The sequence below is a fragment of the Hippopotamus amphibius genome, chromosome 11 (assembly GCF_030028045.1).
Source record: "Hippopotamus amphibius kiboko isolate mHipAmp2 chromosome 11, mHipAmp2.hap2, whole genome shotgun sequence".
NCBI lineage: Eukaryota > Metazoa > Chordata > Mammalia > Artiodactyla > Hippopotamidae > Hippopotamus > Hippopotamus amphibius.
In genome coordinates, this window is record NC_080196.1 from 26,990,990 (window position 1) to 27,010,975 (window position 19,986).

The 19,986-nt window shown below is 42.0% G+C and overlaps 2 protein-coding genes across 6 annotated transcripts in view; one reads left to right on the forward strand and one right to left on the reverse strand.

Moving 5' to 3' along the window:
• Positions 1 to 19,986, forward strand: part of TRAM2 (translocation associated membrane protein 2) — a 111,999-nt gene that overhangs the window by 75,574 nt on the left and 16,439 nt on the right. Inside the window, exon 12 of one of the 2 annotated variants that reach the window (XR_009047960.1) lies at positions 8,759 to 9,368. The exons of the other annotated variant lie outside the window; for it this stretch is intronic. The gene's annotated coding sequence lies outside the window, so the exon portion shown is untranslated. Of the gene's footprint in view, positions 1 to 8,758; positions 9,369 to 19,986 lie in introns of those variants that run through there. 2 annotated transcript variants of the gene reach the window in all.
• The window catches only part of EFHC1 (EF-hand domain containing 1), a 51,559-nt gene that overhangs the window by 476 nt on the left and 31,097 nt on the right, over positions 1 to 19,986 (reverse strand). For 2 of the 4 annotated variants that reach the window (XM_057698613.1, XM_057698614.1), the window contains 4 exons: positions 15,844 to 15,984; positions 12,784 to 12,997; positions 12,289 to 12,436; positions 1,125 to 1,335 (listed from right to left, as the gene is read on the reverse strand). In XM_057698613.1, the coding sequence (XP_057554596.1) occupies positions 1,125 to 1,335; positions 12,289 to 12,436; positions 12,784 to 12,997; positions 15,844 to 15,984 (714 nt within the window). Of the gene's footprint in view, positions 1 to 1,124; positions 1,336 to 1,437; positions 4,654 to 12,288; positions 12,437 to 12,783; positions 12,998 to 15,843; positions 15,985 to 19,986 lie in introns of those variants that run through there. The other 2 variants (XR_009047959.1, XM_057698615.1) reach the window with 2 other exon arrangements.

The window sequence follows — 19,986 nt, forward strand, 5'->3', positions numbered from 1 at the left end:
ACAGCATTCTCACTTCCAAAGCACTTTTGTTCTTATGTTCAATTACAAGACTTTGTCCATCCAGTCTGCAGAGAGTAAGACTTAGAAGAGCAGGTTGCTGCTATCACAGCCTAGTAGAAAAATCTAGTTATATCACTGCTCAAACCAAGTTCCCTGAAACTCACCTGTGAGTGGCAGTAAATACACTGATCTGCTACGGTTACTTCAAAGATGTGTGTAAATCTATCCTGCCCACCTCCCCTGACTGCAGCTCCTCTCCCATGTCAGGTCACAGACGGTACAAATGACTTAAAAATCAAAGGCTGGGCATGCTGTCAGCCTGAGACTTGGGAAGCTAGATGGGGATTTGGCCCACGTGAACCGTTATCCTTCTACCTGCTTCCCTCACTCTTTGCTAATGTTCCTGTCTGAAGAATCCTCGTCTCCAACCTAGTCACACTGGCCCCAAACAAAAGCCTTCCCTAGACGAGTCAACTTCCAAACATCCCCTTTTGCTAAAGCAGCATGAAGAAGGACTACAGGACTGCAATGCTCTTTATCAGTGAGAGTGTCTCAATGATATCAGCCACCATTGTTGGCAACTGTGGGAGAGTCTGTCCTGACTTCTAGGGGAACCCTGGTCAAAGGGGCTTATGATGAAAAAGAGGTATGAAATGCCCCCTTCAGCTCCCTCATGGAAACTCAAGGAGGATAACGTCCATGTCATCCCTCCACTGGCAGCTGGCCATGGACCCCTACTGACGGATGCTGCTGCCTGGGACAGCGGTCACGCCCTCTCCCACGCCACCCCTACCGATGAGCTACCATAGGTGTCCAAGGCTCCCACCATCCCGCTCAGTCCAGTTTCTGAATCTGCCTTTGGCGGCCGCCCTCCTTCAGCCCTGACGTGGCTCCCCGGCCGCTCTGTGCTGTCTGGCCCCCGCTCACGTAAAGATGCCCTGCAGCAGCAGTTAGGAAAGGACGCCGAGGCCAGAGTCCAGGGCAAGTGCCATAATCAGAACCAAACAGGAGATCTGACTTGAAAACCCTGAACCTTCCCCAGTTAAAATGAAATACACATGCAATTGCCTTTGGGAGGAGTGCCCAGCCTCTGCAGTCCACCCCGAAGCGTAACTCCTCCTCACCTCCTTAATCAAGGAATCGTCAACTGGGAGGTGAAAAGAGTCACAGACTTTAAGGAACATCTCCCTGTCCACGTATCCCGAAGCTTCCTTGTCGTGAACCTGAAACGCCTCGCAGATGCTGTCCCTGCATGGGTGCTCTTTCACTTGCTTCTGGATCGTGTCTATCAGGGCCTCCAGCTCCCGTGTGCCTGTGTCCTCTTCCCTTTGCTGGCTGTGGAGAAATGAAAGAAATGGCTGGATGTGTTTGTTCTCGAACAGTCTTACCTCAGTGACCAAAGTTCTCATTTGGTGAAGTCGGAGAAGCTTCTAATGACAAACAGCTTTGACGTGGAGCTGACCAATAACTGGACGCTGGCCTGCGGGGACTGGTGGGCGGCTGAGCTCACGGCAGGAACCCTGACTGGGCTCAGCCTCCCTTGCTGCCATCTACTCAATCCCTGCAAAGAGCCAAACCTACCCCCACAACCACCCCCTGGCCAGGTGTTTGTGGGAGTCACGTGAGTGTCATCATCTATGTTACATCATCTAAAACTATATATCTGGGAATTCCCTGGCAGTCCAGTGGTTAGGACTCTGTGCTCTCATTGCCGAGAGCCCGGGTTTGATCCCTGGTCAGGGAACTGAGATCCCACGAGCCGCACGGTGTGGCTATAAATATTACTAAAAACAATAAAAATATGCTTTAGAAACAGACTCTTTAAAAGTAGTATGTTGAAGAAATCAAAGAAGAGCAAAAGGGAAATAAAATATCTAGAAACAAACAAAAATGGAAATACAGTTGACCCTTGAACAAAGCAGGGTTTGTTCCGCACAGTCAAAAATTGTGTATAACTTACAGTCAGCCCTCCAAATATGTGGTTCTTCTGTATCCACAGATTCAACCCATCGAGGATCGTGTAGTAGTGTAATACATATTTACTGGAAAATCTGCATCTAAGTGGACCTGTGCAGTTCAATCTGCACTGTTGGTCAAGGGTCCCCTGTGCTACACACCAAAATTTATGGGATGCAGCAAAAGCAGTTCTAAGAGGGAAGTTTACAGCAATAAATGTCTACATTAAAAAAAAAGAGGGGCTTCCCTGGCGGTCCAGTGGTTAGGATTCGTGCTTTCACTGCTGTGGCCCAGGTTCAGTCCCTGGTTGGGGAACAAAGATCCCACAAGCCGCTCAGTGCAGGCAAATAAACAACCTAAGTTTATACCTCAAGGAACTAGAAAAAGAAAAAACTAAGCCTGAAGTTAGCAGAAGAAAGGAAATCATAAAGATCAGAGCAGAAATAAAGGAGACTAGAAAAAAGAAAAGATCAATGTAACTAAGAGCTGTTTTCTTAAAAAAAGATAAAAGTGACAAACTTTTTTAGCTTTATCAATTTAAAAAAAAAAAACACTGAAAATCAGAAATGAGAGGAGACATTACAACTAATACCACAGAAATACAAAGGATCAGAAGAGACTACTATGGATAATTACAGATTGATAACCTGGAAGAAATGGATAAATTCCTGGAAACATAAAACATACCAAGCCTGAATCATGAAGAAATAGAAAATATGAACAGAGCAGTAACAAGTAAAGAGATTTAATCAGTAATCAAAAACCTCCTAACAAAGGAAAGCCCAGGACCAGATGGTTTCATGGTGAATTGTACCAAACATCTAAAGAAGAATTAATACCAGCCCTTCTCAAACTCCTCCAAAAGACTGAAGAGGAGGAAACACTCCCAAATTCATACTACAAGGCCAGCATTACTTTGACATCAACGCCAAACAAGGACTCTTACAAGAAAAGAAAATCACAGGCCAATATCCTTGGTGAACACAAATGCAAAAGTCCTCAACACAATACTAGCAAACTGAATTCAACAGCACATTAAAAGGATTGTACATCATGATCAAGTGGGATTTATCCTACTATGCAAGGATGGTTCAACGTACACAAATCAATATACCACATTAACAGAATGATTAAAAATCATATGATCATCTCAATAGATACAGAAAAAGCATTTGACAAAATTCAACATCCTTTCATGATAAAAACTCTTAACAAATTAGGCACAGAAGGAATGTACCTCAACATTATAAAGGCCACACATTGACAAGCCCTCAGCCCATATCATATCCAGTAGTGAACACGACAGTGATGCCCACTCTGTAAGATCAGGAATGAAGCAAAGATGCATACTCTTGCCACTTCTATTCCACACAGACCTAGCCAGAGAAATTAGGCAAGAAAAAAAGAAAGGTATCCAAATAGGAAAGGAAGAAGTAAAACTGTTTCTGTTTGCAGATGACATGATCTTAATATCATATATTAGTCTTTAGAAAATGCTACAGACGCTACAAAAAAAACTGTTAAACTAATCAACAAATTCAGTATACAAAGTCAACATACAAAAATTTGTTGCTTTTCTAAATACTAACAATGAACTATCAAAAGAAAAATTAAGAAAATAATCTCATTTATAATAGCATATAAAAAATTACTTAGGACTAAATTTAACCACGGAGGTGAAAGGCCTGCACACTGAAAAATGTAAGACATTGATGAAAGAAACTGAAGAAGACAAAAGGAAAGATATTTTGTGTTCTTGAGTTGGAAGAATTAACATTGTTAAAATGTTCATACCACCCCAAAGCCATCTACAGATTCAATGCAATCCCCACCAAAATTCCAATGGCATTTTCCACAGAAACAGACAAAAAAAATCCTAAAATTTGTATGGAATTACAAAAACAAAAAAACAAAACAAAACAAAAAACCAACCACAAAAAAAACAAAAACCCAAATAGCCAAATCAATATTGAGAAAGAAGAACACATCTGGAGGCATCACACTTCCTGATTTCCAACTGTACTTACTACAAAGCTATAGTAATCAAATCAGTATGGAACTGGCATAAAAACAGACACAGACCAATGGAATAGAACAGAGAGCCCAGAAATAAGCCCACGCATATACAGTCTACTAATCTTTAACAAGGGTGCCAAGAATATACAATGAAGAAAGGATAGTCTTCCATAAATGGTCCTGGGCAAACTGGATATCCACATGCAAAAGAATGAAACTGGATCCCTACTTTATATAACTCAAAAAAAATTAACTCAAAATGCACTGAGGACCTAAACATAAGACCTGAAACTGTAAAACTCAAGAAAACATAGGGAAAAAGGTCCTTGACACTGTTCTTGGCAATGATTTTTTTGGACAACAAAAAGCACAGACAACAAAAAAAAAAAACAAAAATAAGCAAGTGGGACTATATCAAACTAAAAAGCTTCTGCACGGAAAAGGAAATAATCAACAAAACAAAATAATCAACAGAATGGGAGAAAATGTTTGCAAACTGTCTTTGTCCATTTGGGCTGCTCTAACAAAATACTAGAGACTGGGTAGCTTATAAACAACAGAAATGTATTGGTCACAGTTCTGGAGGCTAGAAGTCCAAGATCTCATGGTGCCACAGATTCCATGGGGTGGATAGTGAGGGCTCTCTTCCTGGTTCACGGCCAGCGCTTTCTCACTGTGTCCCTGCATGGTGGAAGGGGGATAGTGAGCTTCTGAGGCCTCCTTTAAAAGCCACTAATTACCTCCCAAAGGCCCCACCTCTTAATAGCATCACATCAGGACATCAACATGAATTTTGGAGGGACACAAACATGTAAACCATAGCACAAACCATATATCTGATAAGGGGTTAAGATCTAAAATATATAAGGAATTCACATGTATCAACAGCAAAAAACCCAAACAATTCAATTAAAAAATGGGCAGAACTGAATAGACATTTTTCTAAAGAGGACATACAAATGGACAATAGGTACATGAAGAGATGCTAAACATCACTAATCATCAGAAAAATGGAAATCAAAACCACAATGAGGTGTCACCTCCCACCTGGTAGGATAGCTATTATCAAAAAGACAAGAGACAACAAGCTGGTGAAGATGTAGAGAAAAAGGAACCCTTGTACATTCCTACCAACAATGGGGGGAATTGGTACAGCCGCTATGGAAAACAGTATGGAGGTCCCTCAAAAAACTAAAAATAGAACTACCGTAGGGTCCAGCAATCCTGCTTCTGGGTGTGTGTATATATACATGAAGGAAACAAAATTAGTATTCCAAAGAGACATCTGCACTCTCGTGTTCTTGGTAGCATTATTCACAATAGCGAAGATATGGAAACAACCAAACTGTCCCTTGACAGATGCATGGGTTTAAAAAAGAAGTCTTCTTGCCATTTGCAACAACATAAATGAAACTGAAGGACGTTATGATTTGTGATTTTAGACATATTAAAAAATGTTGAACTCACAGAAACAGAGTAGAAGGGTGGTTGCCAGGGGCTGGAGAGTAGGGGGGAAAAGGAGATGTTGGTAAAAGGATACAAACTCAGTTACAAGGTGAATAAGTTCTGGGGACCTAAGGCACAGCATGGTGACTACAGCAGAACCGTACACTTGAAATCTGGTAAGATTATAGACTTTCAGCGTTCCCACCACTCACACACGAGAGTAAATGGTAACTGTGAGGTGATGGATGTGTTAGCCAACTTGATTGGTGTGATCAGTTCACAATGTGTATGTATATCAGATCATCACATTATGCACTTTACATATACACAGTTTTGTCAATTATACCTCAGGAAAATCGGCAGAGGAGAAGCAGTATGATGAATCTGGAGCCAGGTCCCAGGATGACTGGTCTGTTAACTGTGTGCATGGATTGAGGAAGAGAGTAGAGGTGGGCAGGTGTGTCAGGAGGCACCGTGGGAGCCTCGGCAAGCAGCGATGGGAACAAGGCAGACAATGGTGGGTACCTGCCCAATGTTCATCCTCTCCTTTTTCCTGACGGAGCCCTCATTTTGTTTGGAGTGGCAATTAGGAGTGGCCTGTGGTACAGCCCAGACAATGAGACATAAGCGGAAGCTGCTAGGTGGGACTTCTGAGTAAGCCCTTTAATAACAGGAAAGACATGGCAAGATTGGCTTTTCAGTCTGCTACCCTTTGTCCTTCCCCTCTTCTTGCCTAGAATACAGATGCAGTGCTGGAGATGGAACACTGTAGCCACAGAGATAAAAGCGTGAGGACAAAAGCTACTTGCTTAGAATGTCTGACAAGAGAGAGAGAAGTCAGGTCTCTGTTGGGCTGGGAAAGCTCTGGACCGCTGACCTCCAGACATTGTGTTCCATGAGAAAACATAAAACTCCACTGAGTTAAGTGAATATAAATCTGTTTCTGTTGTTGTTGGTAAGTGCAGATAAATGCAATTCCAAACTGACTGAATGTTTTAAATTAGGAAATGGTGGTAAGAATGAAAAGAAGTCGGAGGCAAGAGATATTGTAGAATAAAAGAACTTAGCAGCATATTGAGTGTGGTGCAAAATAGGAGGTTTCAAGTCAAGATAAATGGAGTACTGAGGTGACCAAGAGAAAGCGGGGAGGTGGCATTCACTGCTCGCCTCCTGTGTGCCAGACACCAGACTGGTGCCTTACCCGTATTATCACAACTCACCATCCCGCCACTCGATGAGACACACAAACAGAAAGAAGGACAAAGGAATAGCAGGTGTGCAGAAAGGTGAAGGCAACAGTGGCCTCATTTTTAGTTTTACAAAGTGTGTGGTGCCGATGGCTCAGCTGCATGGAGACCCATTGAGCAGACAGATAGGAATCTGAGAATAGAACTGGGAGAATGTCAGGATGAAGAGTGACTTATTCAGACACTCTGCGATGTGATGAGATTGTCCAGAGAGTTTAGAGAAAGCAAACAGGAGGACCAAAACCAGAACCTTGAGAAACACCAACCTAGTAGACAGAGATAGGAAAAAGATACAAAGCACAGGCTTCCAGGGAAGTAGGAAGAATATCAGACGCTTTCTCGGACTCAAAAGAAAGGGTTTCAAAAAGGGGGTGGTACAGAGTAATTTACATTTACATGTAGATCAAAAAGGCTAAACACTAGACCAGGGGGTTGGGCCAGAGGCCAAAGCCAGCTGGCGGCCTGTTTTTCTAAATAAAGTTTAATCGAAATACAGTCACACCTACTCATTTTTACACATTGTCCATGGCTGCTTTCACCCCACAAGGGCAGAGTTGAGAAGCTACAACAGAGAATCTGGTATGGCCTACAAATCTAAATTATTTACTACTCTTTCCAAAAAAGTCTGCCAACCTGTGCCCTAGACAATGAGCCCCTGTTTTCTCATCTGGCTGCCTAAATGTTTTTAAGGTCTGGCATATGGTGCAGGCTCCAATATCACTGAGTTAATAAATAAATGACAAGAGATCATTAGATTTGAAAACAGTGACCTCAAGAAAACAACTTCTGAAGAGTGGATACTAGAACAGTCAGAAAGGAGGCAGTGACAGACACAAAAGGATTAAATTTGGAGGAATGGGAGCTACTTAGCTGTGACAAGAAGGTAAAGAGATAATAAGTAAAGAAACATTCTAAGGTGAAGAGTAGGAAAATGGAAGCAGCTCACACTGGATCACGGAAACTGAGACCAACTGCAAAGTGAATATGGAGGCTTTTGGGGCTTAAAGAAAATAGAAAAGGAAGTGAGAATATCTGGAAACACTTTTATGGGAAAAAATCGCTGGAAGTGAAAAATAGAGGATGAAAAGGATCATCAAGCAGGGGAGGGTCCTCTTGAAGCTGAAGAACGCGGATGGGCAAGCCACCCGAACAAGGACAAGATATGTGAACACATGTGTGTTTATGCTTTTCACATGGTGGTGGGGGGGGGGGTGGTTATGCAGACGCGTGGGCTTCTGAGTGATCTGTTATCTGTAAGTCTGAGCTCAATGTATTGTAATGAGGACCCCAGCCCAAAAAGAACTTCAGATGATGTCAGTTCTCCCATCACTTGTGCACTGTTCTAATCTTCTGGCTGAGAGAAAGAAGATGGCTAACTCCATTCCATCATCCTGTAGCTGACACTTGATATAAAAAGTTCTCAGGCCTGACAAGTACTCAGGATCCCCTTTCATTACTCTCAGCAATGATGACTGAAATACAGGATTTGTATTTCCTTAGAACATGACCCTTGTATTCATATCACCTTCAAGCGTTTTTTCTCATTCACCTCTCTGACTCATCACAAGAGAAGAGAGGGAAAGTGAGGATCAAACAAGGATAGCCATGGATCTCTTAACCCAGAACTTGAGTTTCTCTTTACTGTTATTGGTATCTTATTCTTAGTGCCCCAGTACTGTCCTTTTCTCATTACTAAATAAAGGGGGAAAAGTATCCTACTTGTAGTACGCCGGAGCAAGCAGCTTTCCCGTGTTCCTGGTATTTGCACGGACATGGGGAAATTACAGAAAAAAGCTTTTGAGAAGTACCTGAGTTAAATGCATGCCACAAATCTCAACCTGGCCCTCCCTGGTGCCCAGCCACCAAACTATGCCCTCCATTCCATCTGGCTCCTACTCTCCTAGGTGCCTGCCATGTTTCAGCAGCCTTGAGACTTTTTTTTTTCCAACATTTTTTATATCTCTGCAATCAGGATATATTTTAAAATTGATGGTGAATATCAATTATAACTGACAGTTTTTCTTAGTAGTAGGTAAAATAATGCTATGTATTTATTTTCACTTTATTTTTTTTTAATTTTATTTTATTTATAGAGTCAATAGAGCATTTCCCAACTTTTCCTCTCTGCTGGAACCTACAACATCTCCCCATCCCCATTCTTCCTACTGCACTACAAAGTAAAAACAGTGAAGCAATCAGAAGACCCCTCAACCCCATCTACTCGCCTGCCAGCATCTGCCCCCACACACTGCCTTCCTGCCTGGCACACACATCGTTTCAAAGAGTAATCCAGGGACCCGGGGAGGTTCCTGAGATCCTCGTGGGAGTCTGTGAGGGCAAAGCTATTCTCATAATAATACTAAATTGTTATTTGCTTTTTCACTGCTGCTTTCTCACAAATGCACAGAGGACTCTTCCAAAGGTTACATGACAAATGACACCGCAGTAGGCTCGGTACAGAGGCAGATGAAAATCCAGCTGTCTTTTATTAATAAAGTCAGACGTGAAAGAGATTTGCAAAAATGTCAAACAATGCCACTCTGCTCACTTCTTTTCTTTTTTGGTTTGGGAATATATAGTTATTTTTCATAAAAAGTAAGTTGATTTAACATGAAATGTTTTTTTTAAAACATTAAACATTTAAAAATGTCTCAGATATCATTTCTAATATGGCCACAGCAATAGATACAAACCACATAAACCAAAACCTTTGATGTCCTCAATAAGTTGTAAGAAAGCAAAGGTGTCCTGAGACCAAAATACCTGAGAACTACTGCTCAAGATGGATGACGGGTGCTTCCACCTACAGCCAGTTCCTCCCCATGTGTCCTAAATACCCTGTCCTCTCTCACAGACACCACAAATCTCCCCTCTCACACATTTATCAGTTTCCTTCCCTACACAATTATTCCCATTTACATACAAAGTGCTATTCTTTATTTTACAAGCAAACAAAAAGTCCTCTTGATCCCACTTCCTCTGCCAGTTTCTCTGCTCCCCTTTGCACCAACTTCTTCAAAAGAGTGGGCTGTACTTCCAAGCTCGAATTCCTCTCCTCCCATTCTCTTACGCCCACTCCCACCCCTCCCATTCCAGTGGAAGTCCGCACTGAGGTCCCCAGCGCCGCCTGCACATTGCTAAACCCCATCTGACACAATGAATCACTGTCTTCCTTGATGTGCAGGCAATTCTTGCTTCACACAGCTCCTATATGCATGAATTTTCAGTCACCACCATTTGGCTAAATAACTCTGTCCCTCAACGACATGGTTCAAGTTTCAGTTACCACACTTTATTAACTGTGAGTAACGGCCTAAAGTGCAAATTCACTGTCAGACTTCCAGCCCGTGAATCATTATACAAACAACAGATGGGCATCATGATCAGTGACAATATCACTTCTTTCCAAGTCTGTCAGTGACTGGTCACCGACATCTGTTTTTCCGAGTCACACACAGACGGCAAAGTGAGTAGCTATGTTGCCTCCTTTTCTCTAAAGGATAAACTCAAGTGACACTTTACAAGAACGGATAACTGAAACAGAGAACTGGCCAACAAAGATGAGAGTGCGGCAAAGAACAGAAAAGCGATAGAGCTAGAAGCGGAGTTCAAGTCAAACTCAATGGAGCTACAGGAGAACTAGCTGATCTCGGGAAGGCTGACCCCACTGCTGTTCAAGATTCCCTATGCACGGCCAGAGGACGCTGGCAAAGGCTGGCTTATTGACGGAAATGAGGGGAGTGATCATAATGTAAAGGATGAAGATGTCCCAGGTGCCAGCAAAAAGCTTCATGTTACAAGAACTCTGAGATATTTCGCTGTCATTAAAGGAACTCCAGGATATATTTCACATTGAAAACAAAAATAATAAAATGTTGAAAGTTGATCCAGACTTGGAAAGGAACATGACAATTTGCCAAGGCATAGAAAAGATGTTCGCTCTGTATCATAAGTTACATGACAAGAAGGCAAGCACTGTTCCAACTATTCTCAATGTGTTTTTTACAAAGAAATAAAACACTTGATTGTCAATGTTGCCAATGTCTTAAATTACAATGCACTAAATAAAAATCAATTTTACTATTTTTTTATTTCCCTATACATTTATAACCATCACAGTTTTTCATGTTTTGACAAAATTTTTTAAAGTTGCAGAACAGCAGTAAATTGTCCCATTGGTACTAAGATACTGTGCAAAGAGGGACAGCTTGGGCTCTCTCCACCTGGATTCCAGGACACCATACCCGCTTGGCTTTCTTCCTGCCTCCTTAGGTGTCCTGCTCAGTTTCTCCTCCCTACTCGTAGTGTTGGGAGGCCCCAGAGCGCAGTCCTTGGAGCTATTCTCTCTTCTTTGTCTACAATGACTACCTTAGAGATTCACCCAGTCTCATGGCTTAAAGTATTGTCTATATGCCCACAACTCCCACAGCCCAGACCTCTCACCTGAACTCCAGATTTATATAACCAACAGCCCATTTGATCTCTCTACCTGAATATCTGACAGGTATCTTAAACCTAGTATATCCAAAACTGAAGAAACCCCACCCTGCCAAGAAAAACCCCCTCCCTCTACCTACATGTTCTTCTTGGTGGCAACTCCGTCTTTCCAGTGGCTCAGGCCAAACCCTTAGTCATCCTTACCTCCTCGCTCTCTTATCTCCCCTGTATCACCTGGCTGAATCCTCATTAGCTCTCCCTTAAAATACACCCCATATCAGACCACTTCTCCCCACCTTCACTGATACTACCCTGGTCCATGCACCATCATCTCTTGCCTAGATTACTGCCATATTCTCCTAATCGCCCTCTGAATCTATCCTTAACAGCCAGTTCTTTTAAAACACATGTAAAATCTTGCCCCTCCTTTACTCAGAAGCCCCACAGCAGCTCTCCCTTTCACTCAGAAAAGGCAACATCTTTCCAAAGACCTATCAGGTCCTATGCAATCTGGCCCCTTGTTAATTTTCTAACTCCAGTTCCTGCTCCTCTTCCTTACACCTCCACTGCAGCCTCTCACCAGCCTACTTCTTGCCAGTGTTGCCTGAGTGCTCCGCGTATGCTAATACTTAGGGTCTCAGCACTCACCACTCCCTCTTCCTGGAAAGCTCTTCCTCCAGACGTCCACGTGGCAGACTCCTTTATCTTCCCAAGTGTTTCCTCAATGTCACCTTAAGGTGTGACCACCTCCCCCAACCAACTGCAACCGACCCCCACCTTCCAGAACCTTTATCACCCTTGTTTTGCTCCACTTCCCCACAGCACTCATCACCCAACACACTGTATAACTTACTGGTGCTGTTGATTAGCTATCTCCCACTGCTTAGAGGGTCAGCTCCACGAGTGCGGCAACTTCTGGTCTATTTTGTTTACTGACAGAAGCCCAAGAGCCTAGTGATAGTGTCTGATACATACCAGGCATTCAATAATTATTTGCTAAATATATGAGGTTGAAAAGTTACTAGTTATTATATTGGACCCAGGTAACCTGTATATGTCTAAGATCTTCCAATGGTGAGGGAAATCTGAAAATCTAAAATGTGATTACCCATTCATTTTGTTAAGAACTGTTTCCTGAATATCTCATTGTGCCAAAGCAAAATGGACCTTAGATGGTCAAACATACTTGTCCAATTCTGGTGCAGGAGCTTCTCGCTTTTGAACACGGTTCTGAATTGACAGGAGTGCTTCTGGTGAATACTGGGCAGCATTGCTCTCCATGTATTTCAAAACATAGTCGTCTGTATCAAGGATGACGAACCGGTGGCCAAATACTGGGAAGAGGGTAGAAACACACTTAGCCTGGTTATGTTTTTATCAGGCAACCAAGAGTAAAAATTCACAGATACGTATTTGTGACCTAGACTAATGAACTTTCAATAGCTCTCTAAACTAATGTGCACTAGTCTGCTCGGTGTTTAGGGAGCTCAGTGTCTCCATCTACAGCCAATGTAACCAATTTACAGTTTAATGGATAAAGGAGGGGATTAATACACTGTACCACATGTACAACTGGACTGCAGACTACCTGCCTCCTACAAGGGTTAACTGAATTAAATTCCCAATAAGAAGAACCCATTCGCTTACCCAGTAAGAAAGCCTAAATTGTGTTGACACCTACCCTCAATCACAGCACCAATGAAGAAGTCACTGGGGCCATAGTAGACGGGGTTTTCCACCAAGGAGCCTGGTTTGACAACTTTAGTTCTGCCAAGATACTTGCCCCCAATGATACCAGAATTGCGAATAGGAGGCTCAAAGATACTGATCATGTCAGTGGCTAGAAAATAAGAGAAGACAAATCGGCGGTCTTTGTCTTCTGGGATGGGGGATTCCTGGAAAGGTGAAAGAAAGAGGACATTTTGCAGGTACAAAATGAAACACCTACAGGGACTAGGGTACAATATAAACCTAACATATGAGGTATAGTATAAGTGAACAGTACGGGGGCCAGGCTCAGGGGGCCTGGAGAGGACACACCTCATCTAAGAGAGGCTGCCCCAACTCACCTCCACTTGATTGTTACCTTATGGGAATAAATGTAACCCCAATGTTGCTAGATCTTCCAATTTTTCATGAGAAGACAGAAATCTGGATTACTATATAAAACCTCTGACTCTAAAATGTTGATTTCAACTCTTTAAAAGCACCAGGCAGGCCAAAGAAAACATATGGGCTACATTCTGTCCACAGGCTGCCAGTTTGAAACCTCTTGGCTGACATTATGTTCAACTTCGAGGACACTAAGGTGATTATGCAAAGTTTATGCCTTTAAACAAATCCATTTCTATACATAATTTAAAAATGAAAATTTTAAAAGAGAGGAAGGAGTAAGACAATGTCATAGAGTTGAAAGTGATTCTGAGAAATGACAATGTAGATAAGACTTTTCTCAAATCAAATCACTGAGCGTGATCCCATAACCCTCAAGAAACAAATTCCAGACTGAACAAGCCTAAATACAGACATGCTTATTCTTGACTAAAATCCTCTCATATCACAACTTCAGCATACACCTTCTCATTCAGACCATGGAATTATTTATGTCATAATTTCTCATTTAGTGGAGAAAGTCATTGGATTTCCTATTAGTAAAATAATTTCCTCATACCATTCCCTATCTAAGTCTCCAAACTTTTTTCATTGAACACCCTTATAATAAAAAAAAGTTTTTTAAGCAAACACCCAAAGTATAGTTAATAAAAATAAAATCACATCATTCCTCTCCTCTCAAACCTCACAGGATTCCCATCACACTTAGAATAAAATACAGCTCTAAGCAAGACTACAGGCACGGGTATCCAAGGGGGTTGGGTGTAATGGCTCACCCTGGCAGGAAGGAGTATTTTTTTTTTAAATTTTAAAATTGTTTTTGCTGTATATTTTGAACTAAGTTTCTCAGACTTACAGGAAAGTTGCCTAACTGAGAATTCTCATAAGCCCATCACTAAGCCTCCCCTAACATTACTATCTTACATAAGATAGTACAATCATCAAACCCAGGAAAATGGTGGTGTAATGCTATAAATAAACTACTGTCCTTATTCACATTTCACCTGTTTTCTGCTTATGTTCTTTCTCTGTTTCAGGATCCTATATTGCATTAGTTGTTACTTCTCTTTAATCTCATTCAATTTGTGATAGTTCCTCAGTCTGCCCTTGTCTTTCATGACCCTGACATGAGTATTGGTTAATTCTTTTGTTGACTGTCCCTCATTTCACTTTTGCATCTTCGGCAAAAATACTACAGGGAAAAAAAATCATGTCCTTCTCTGTGTATATCAAGGAGTTCATGATATTGCAACATCTTTTTATTGGTGATGTTGACCCTTGATCACTTGGTTAAGAAGATGCCTGGTGGTCTTTCCCTCCTGTAAAGTTACCACCTGTGTTGCTGCAGATGGCATTATTTCACTCTTTTTTATGGCTGAGTAATATTCCATTACACACACATGCCATACAACTTCTTTATCCTTTTAGGTTGCTTCCATGTCTTGCCTATCATAAATAGTGCTGCTATGAATACTGGGGTGCATGTATCTTTTCAAATTACAGTTTTCACTAGGTTGAGTTCTAGTCCTGCCTGTCTAAGCACCAAGACCTGGGACACACCAATTAGTCTCTCTGATTCTTATGTTTTGAAACATAAAATGAGTATATTATAATATTGCCTGACTCATGGGTAGTATATGTGTAAATAAATTCATTTACTCATTCAGCCCAACACTGAGTGCCTACAAAGTCTGAAGAGACATGACCCTGCCCTCAAGGAGTTTGTAGTTACTATGTTATAATTCAACAAACCTCTTGAACTTTAACAGCAACTCAAAGAACTTAGCAATAATGCAAAACCTTCATTAATCAGAATTCTTATAGTATGGAGTGTTCTAGTTGGTCTATAACTTGCTAGAATTCCCTTGTTTCAAAGCTTTGTTCAACATTTAAAAAATATATTAGTCAACTATGTTCTCATTTAATTTTTATTTTTTTAAAATACATTTCTATTCCCAGAGTAACTTATTTCAATTTCTGCTATTTATGTCTATATTTCTAAATAAAATGCTTATATTTCTATTTCTGAATTTTTTTTTTCTATTTTCAAAGACATTATCCTTTGAATTCTTATCAGTAATTTGCTTCAGGTAATTCAGGGGAACTTTCAGGATTTGAATTTAAGTCTGTTTCCAATCCTCTTACCCACTAGCCATATGACCTCTCAAAGTTAACATCTATTAAATTAGTATGATTCCATTTGTTACATTTAATGAATTATAAAATGCATCAAGCAAGGTATCACTAATGATAAAAATTAGTAAGACATGGTCCCTACCCTCAAGGAAATCGCAGTTCACTGGAAAGGCACACGAACAGATAATTTGAATGTAAGTCAGGCTTTCATAACTGCTTAATAAAAAAGGCCAAAAAAGGCTGTCAAAATTTGAAGGATAGAGAGGAGAGATGAACAATTTAAGAAATATGCTGAGGGCAGACAGGACTTGAGCTAGGTCTTGGTTCAGGGGCACCACACTTAATACAATCCAACCTGCCTGAAGGCTGGAGCCAATGGCTGTTTAAATAAGCGTATAACTCTGACAGCTGTTATCCACAGCTGACAGACAAAATGGACAACTGTGCACGGTACTGAGACAACAGAATCTTAGGATATAAAAACTGTCCTCACCAGTGCAGCCAAGTAACGAAGCACCTTGTTATCATTCATCAGCATTTTAATAACATCTTTTTTGGGAGCTTTTGGAATGAGAGCAAAGCAATTCTGAGCAGAGTCTTCAACTAGTCCATAACCATTATAAGGAGGTAATTCCTAAAGAAACACAGGAAGCAAGAAATAAAGCAGGTGCTACTTGTTTTAAAAATTACATTAAGGGTAACTGTAAGTTTCTTTTTAAAATCTAGAAAACATTTATTTAAAAGCAATTTCTATATATACAAATGTAATCAGAAAAAATAACATATCACATATTCCATCCCTCTTGATCTATCTTACACCACCATCGCTGCTCACAGAAGTGACTGACAATGCTACAAAATAACCCTCAGGGCTAGATTTAAACTTTCGCTGATGCCCACGGACCCCTTCTTGCCAAAGCAGAGCCTGGCCCTGCTCCCAGCCCCAGTCCCAGCCCTCGTGGTCCTCCAGCATGGTGAGCCCATGGGTGTCTGTGACTTGTTCTGGGGTGTGTGTGGGTCTCAGCCTGGCAGACCTGGAAACTGTTTCCTCAATTCACCCAAAGTGTGTACGTGTGTGTTGGAGCTGGGGGTAAGGGTGGGGGTGTCAGGACTTGCTTCGTACCACTTACCTTCTATTTACCTCCGTATTTCTAGGATTTTTATTTCTTGATTTTTGCCTCAGAGAAATGACAGCCATACTTCACTGAGAACTCAGACCCCCCTGTCCACACAGGATTCCCCTTTCCTAGCGAAGGAGCAAATTCATGGAACTAAATTCCAGATGCAAAGGTTTTTGGTGAGTGTGAAAGTACAGGATGAACTTATGCTTTTCATTGAGGCTCCATGAAGGGCTGAAAGCGTCGCTATAGGAGGCTAGGATCTGTCTGTCTAAAAGTTTAAGTGGGTCAGAGGTTGTTTCCCTCCCTCTCATCCATGCTAGGCAGACGACCGCTGAATTCTTTTTCTCTGCCTCCTTTTTGCTATGCTTTCTCAGCAAACTAGCTTGTACTATGCTTTACACTTGTAGATACCTTCCCCAAATCTTTTCACATACTGTATTTGGGGACTTTAACAAATCAGTCTATAGGACCCCTGGCCCAGCTGCAACAGGGGACTCCCTCAAAAACCAGGGACTCTGCTATGTTCATCTAGAGTGGAGTGCTTACAATGCTGATCCTCCACCCACTTCCTGGGCTGTGGTTAATGTGACCTTCAGAGCTGGGAATGTGGCTAGTGGATCCAGCAGATGGCCAATGACTTAATTTGCTCCAAATGCAAACCCCCTACTCACTGAGTATAAAAGTTGCCATGGACAGAGGGACTTCGGGTGAGATACCACATGCTAAGCTCTGACTTACTCTGGAGGTAGGCAGAAATGCACACTGGTGGAGTCTAACAACAATACTCAGTGAGAGCAGCCTGGTTGGGGGCGGAGGTTAAGGGGTTTTGAAATAGGGAGGTAAGGTTTTGAGCACCTTCCTCTTATTCCTTTTGTGTTTTAACAGGCTTCCTATTTTTCCCAAAGTGCATCTCATTTCTCCTGCTTGGAATGAAGACCTCTAAATATCAGCCCCTGTGTCTGGGGTCCTGGCACCATGCTTCTCATACTCCAAGCTTCTGCCTGGGTCCTGTTCTGAACTAGAGCCATTCCTCTGACTGTGGACATTATCACTCCCACACACTACTGTTTGTACGAGCCACCGTCCAGAGTTTCTGCCCGGGCTCTCTGAAGTATGCATGCACACATGAAGTCTGAGAGTCCCTCATCCTTCAGATGCTGCGCCCAGAGGCCAGCTCCACAGCAGATGAGCTCTCTGGGTCCCGGCTTCTCCAGATGAACCCAGCCTGAGATCCAGTACATCTTGCTTTTGGATCCATGTGGACTTACCCCTGATCTGGCAGATCAGCCTGATCTGAGTGTCGAGATTCTCAGATTAAATATATGCACTTCACATCCCCTTCTGTGCCCGCCCATCGGCTTGACTCTGGCTTGGTCCTTCTAGAACCTGCTGTGGCTCCCATCCCTGCACTCCAACTACATTGTGTAGAGTTTAGATGACTGGGGGGTAATGACTGAGGAGAGCTAAAAGGTGCTGCTTGGTGAATGGAGCTCTCCTACTCATTTCCAACAAAGACTTTCATGGACAGACAGGATTTATTTGTCGTAGAGTTATTTATTATAGAGAAAGTAAACTGACCAAACACTATAATTAATGTGCCACACGTAAGGATGGAGAATTCGTTGTTTTATACAGACTGACCGAGACGGGGAAAAAAAACAAACCAAAATCTACAGTGGTTCTCCAGTTCTCTCTGCTCTCTCTCTAAGCCTTCCCTCCTTTTCTCTCTTTAGAAGACAAGTTTGAAGGAAAAGGTAATAGTAATGAGGATGGAGAGCAGGGCTACTCTAGGACTCAAAGCTTTTATCAGCTCAAAAGGCCGATCAAAGCCATTCACTAGGAAGAGTGCACCACTGTGCTACAAGCCCTCCCCATCCTACCTCCTGGTTAGGTGAGACTCCTTATGCGAACGTTTGACATTTAACAGGACCACCCTTGTACTTTTCATTGTGATGCTTGGATTGCTATCTCACACAATACTTATCTATAAACTCAAGTGGTGGAGTAGTTTGCTTGATCAAAATATAGATCTGTTCACATGGTATTTTTCCTGTAGACTGCATCAAATGCTGCCCCTCAAACTGGGGTGTAGGAACAGAGGTTTTATTATAATTCTTAATCCATGGGCACATTCATAGGTAAAGAGTTCTCTCAGAGGAAAAACTGACAGCAAGAGGCACTATCATCACCCACACTCCCTTCCAGAAGTTTCACTGCCCCAGGAATGCCTAGCACCCAAATCCAAATCCTTCTTTGTAATTGTTTCTATGAGATGTTGGTTCTAAAAGGCTTGCCTAAGACATCATTTGCCTTTGCAGGGATACTTCAGAGGCAGTCTTCTTCAGTCTCGTCCAGGAAACACACCACATACCTATGTGCCAGGCACTGTGTTAGGTGCTAGGAGCACAAGGATGAATAGCAGTCCTGCCGTCAAGGAACTGAGTCTCACAGAAAAATTCATAAACAGAAGTTTCAATACAGTAAGCGCTAGTGGAGGGATGCACAGAGGACCTCAGGAACACAGAGGAGAGGGGCGCCAGCCCTGCCTGGAGCTTCAGGGAAGCCTTCTTGGAAGAGAGAAAGCCTACACTGAGTTGTGAGAGGTAAGAAAGAGCGGTGTAGAGAAACGATGGAAAAGTGGTTCAAGCAGGAGAAAGAGCATTAACAAAAGTCCGGGGAATAAAACAGGATGCAGAAGCACCTGTAGTTCAGTAGAATCGGAGGCTAAGCGCAAGCAGCACGCGCAGCAGATGTGGGGAAGGCAGGAGCCCAGGCTGGAGGAATTCAATCACTCCACCCTTTCAGTCACGTCTTTGGAAAAGAAAAGAGCCCTCTGACGTTATTTTACACACACACTGACAAAGTAAAGATGGGCCACAGGCGCTAACACACTATTTTATACACGGGCAACAGACAAAGAGGTTGTATGAGTTGTTCCTGCCCCAAACAGGTAAAACAAGCACCAGTGCTTTTGGGCTATGACACTGTGGGCCTTAATACTTCAGATGCTTCTTGAATCTGCTATGTAATGTGTAATTTTGAAAACATGCAATTGTCATTTCAAACTCTAAAATATGTGGCTGAGCCATTCTGAAGGCTCAGGTTTATTAAATTACTATTTCGGTGCATTAAAGACACCATGAACTTACTCTCAGATCAGAGTGGACTCTGAGGTGCACAGAACTGAATTTTGGGGTTCTGCGTGACTTTAAGGAGAGCGATGTTGCAATTAAAGAACACCATCTTCCAACATCTTCAGTGAATCAATTTTTCTTTTTCTTCCAATCACTTTTTAAGTAAAAGGGTTTGATAAATAGGCAAGAAAAAATGAAATACCTTAGGGGTCTGAAATTTTAAAAGATGTCTTTTTTTAAATCAGAAATTTAAAAAATTATTAAAATAACACAAGGCTTGGTATAAAAAGTGAAATTAAGGGAATTTCCTGGCAGTCCAGTGGTTAGGACTCCTCGCCTTCACTGCAGGGGGCACGGGTCCGAGCCCTATTTGGGGAACTA